At 51.7% G+C, this 1,377-nt stretch overlaps 1 protein-coding gene across 1 annotated transcript in view; it reads left to right on the top strand.

The window, feature by feature from the left end:
• LOC104548037 (protein argonaute-1) overlaps window positions 1–1,084 on the top strand; it is a 12,385-nt gene extending 11,301 nt beyond the window's left edge. The window contains exons 18-19 of the mRNA XM_010193940.1: window positions 9–76; window positions 454–1,084. Of these exons, the coding sequence (XP_010192242.1) occupies window positions 9–76; window positions 454–562 (177 nt within the window). The 3' untranslated portion in view covers window positions 563–1,084. The remainder of the gene's footprint in view (window positions 1–8; window positions 77–453) is intronic.
• Window positions 1,085–1,377: the final 293 nt, after the last annotated feature.

The raw sequence follows: 1,377 nt of genomic DNA on the forward strand, positions 1-1,377 counted from the left end.
CCCCGGCCCCTGCCTACTACGCCCGGCTGGTGGCCTTCAGGGCCCGCTACCACCTGGTGGACAAGGAGCACGACAGGTGAGGGGGCTCTGGGGACAGACCCCAGGGGTGGGCAGGGGCCACGAGCTTTGCTGTTTGGACGCGCTGGTGTCAGAGCAGCCCCTTTTTGGGGGCAGAACAGACCCGCACGTAGCTGCATCCTCTTATGTCCCAGCCCAGGAGCAGCTGGGGGTTAAAATCCTGAGCTCACCCCGGGCCTGGAGGAGCATCCTGGGGTGTTGGGGCATTTCCAGCCCCCCTGAGGTGCTGGGATCTCTGCGGTGCCAGGGATGGTCACCAGCGCCGTCCCCATACACCGCACTGAGGTGCCTCCCTGTCCTGATCTCCGAGGGGGTTTCTCAGCATTCCCAGAGGGAAATATGAAATAATTACGCGGTGATTTCCTTGGTTTTCAGTGGCGAGGGCAGCCATATATCTGGACAGAGCAACGGCAGAGACCCCCAGGCCTTGGCGAAGGCTGTGCAGGTTCATCAGGACACTTTACGTACCATGTACTTTGCTTGAAAGCCTAACTTTTGTTACCTCACTCAAGAAAGCTTTCAGATTTGTAGGAGCCATACAAAAAAGGAAGCATTGGGACACCTTGGTTTTTTTCCAATGAGAAATCACTGCAGGGCAGGCAGCGTCGAGGCGAGGCAGGAGACCAGCACCACGGGACAGAACGATCCGACACCTTTGCAGGATTGGAAGAGACTGACGATTATTTTTTTAAGTTTTTTTTTGTGGTTTTTTTGTTCTTTTCTGGCTTTGCAAAATTTTGACCTGACCAAACACAACGAAGGCGTTCGAGGAAGGGATAAAACTGCCAGGAGGCGGAAGCAGGTTTTCATTTTTAAGATGCAATACTTAATAGACTCCTGACTGTGAACTGGCGGCTTTGGTCCTCCGTTGCCCACCAGGCGCTGGTAGGTATTTTTTGTGGGGGTTGGGGGGGGAGGGGATTTTTAGAGCCTTAAAACAGAAGACTAGATTTATAAAACTTAATATTTTAGAATATGAGATGCTTTAATGGGTTGAGGGGAAAAACAACTAGTTTCTAGGAGAATTCTAACACTAACGGTTCCCCGCCCCCGAATGATCCCCCCCGTGCGACGTAAGGCACCCTAGCACTTAGCTCGGAGCTGAAAACTGTCTTCCTCGTGTTCAAAGCTAGAGAGCTGCTGCCGTTCGAAGCAACAGTCACAGACTTTTCCATGGGTGAGTGCCTTACTACGATGCTGCAAAATCTCCGTGTTTTTAATCTCGTAAGGAAAACAGTAATCTTGTCTTGATGGTGGTCCATATTTCCATCGGAAGGAGTTGATTTCTATGGTCCTGAG

This window comes from Mesitornis unicolor, unplaced genomic scaffold, assembly GCF_000695765.1.
Source record: "Mesitornis unicolor isolate BGI_N332 unplaced genomic scaffold, ASM69576v1 scaffold19371, whole genome shotgun sequence".
In the NCBI taxonomy this organism is placed as follows: Eukaryota; Metazoa; Chordata; class Aves; order Mesitornithiformes; family Mesitornithidae; genus Mesitornis; species Mesitornis unicolor.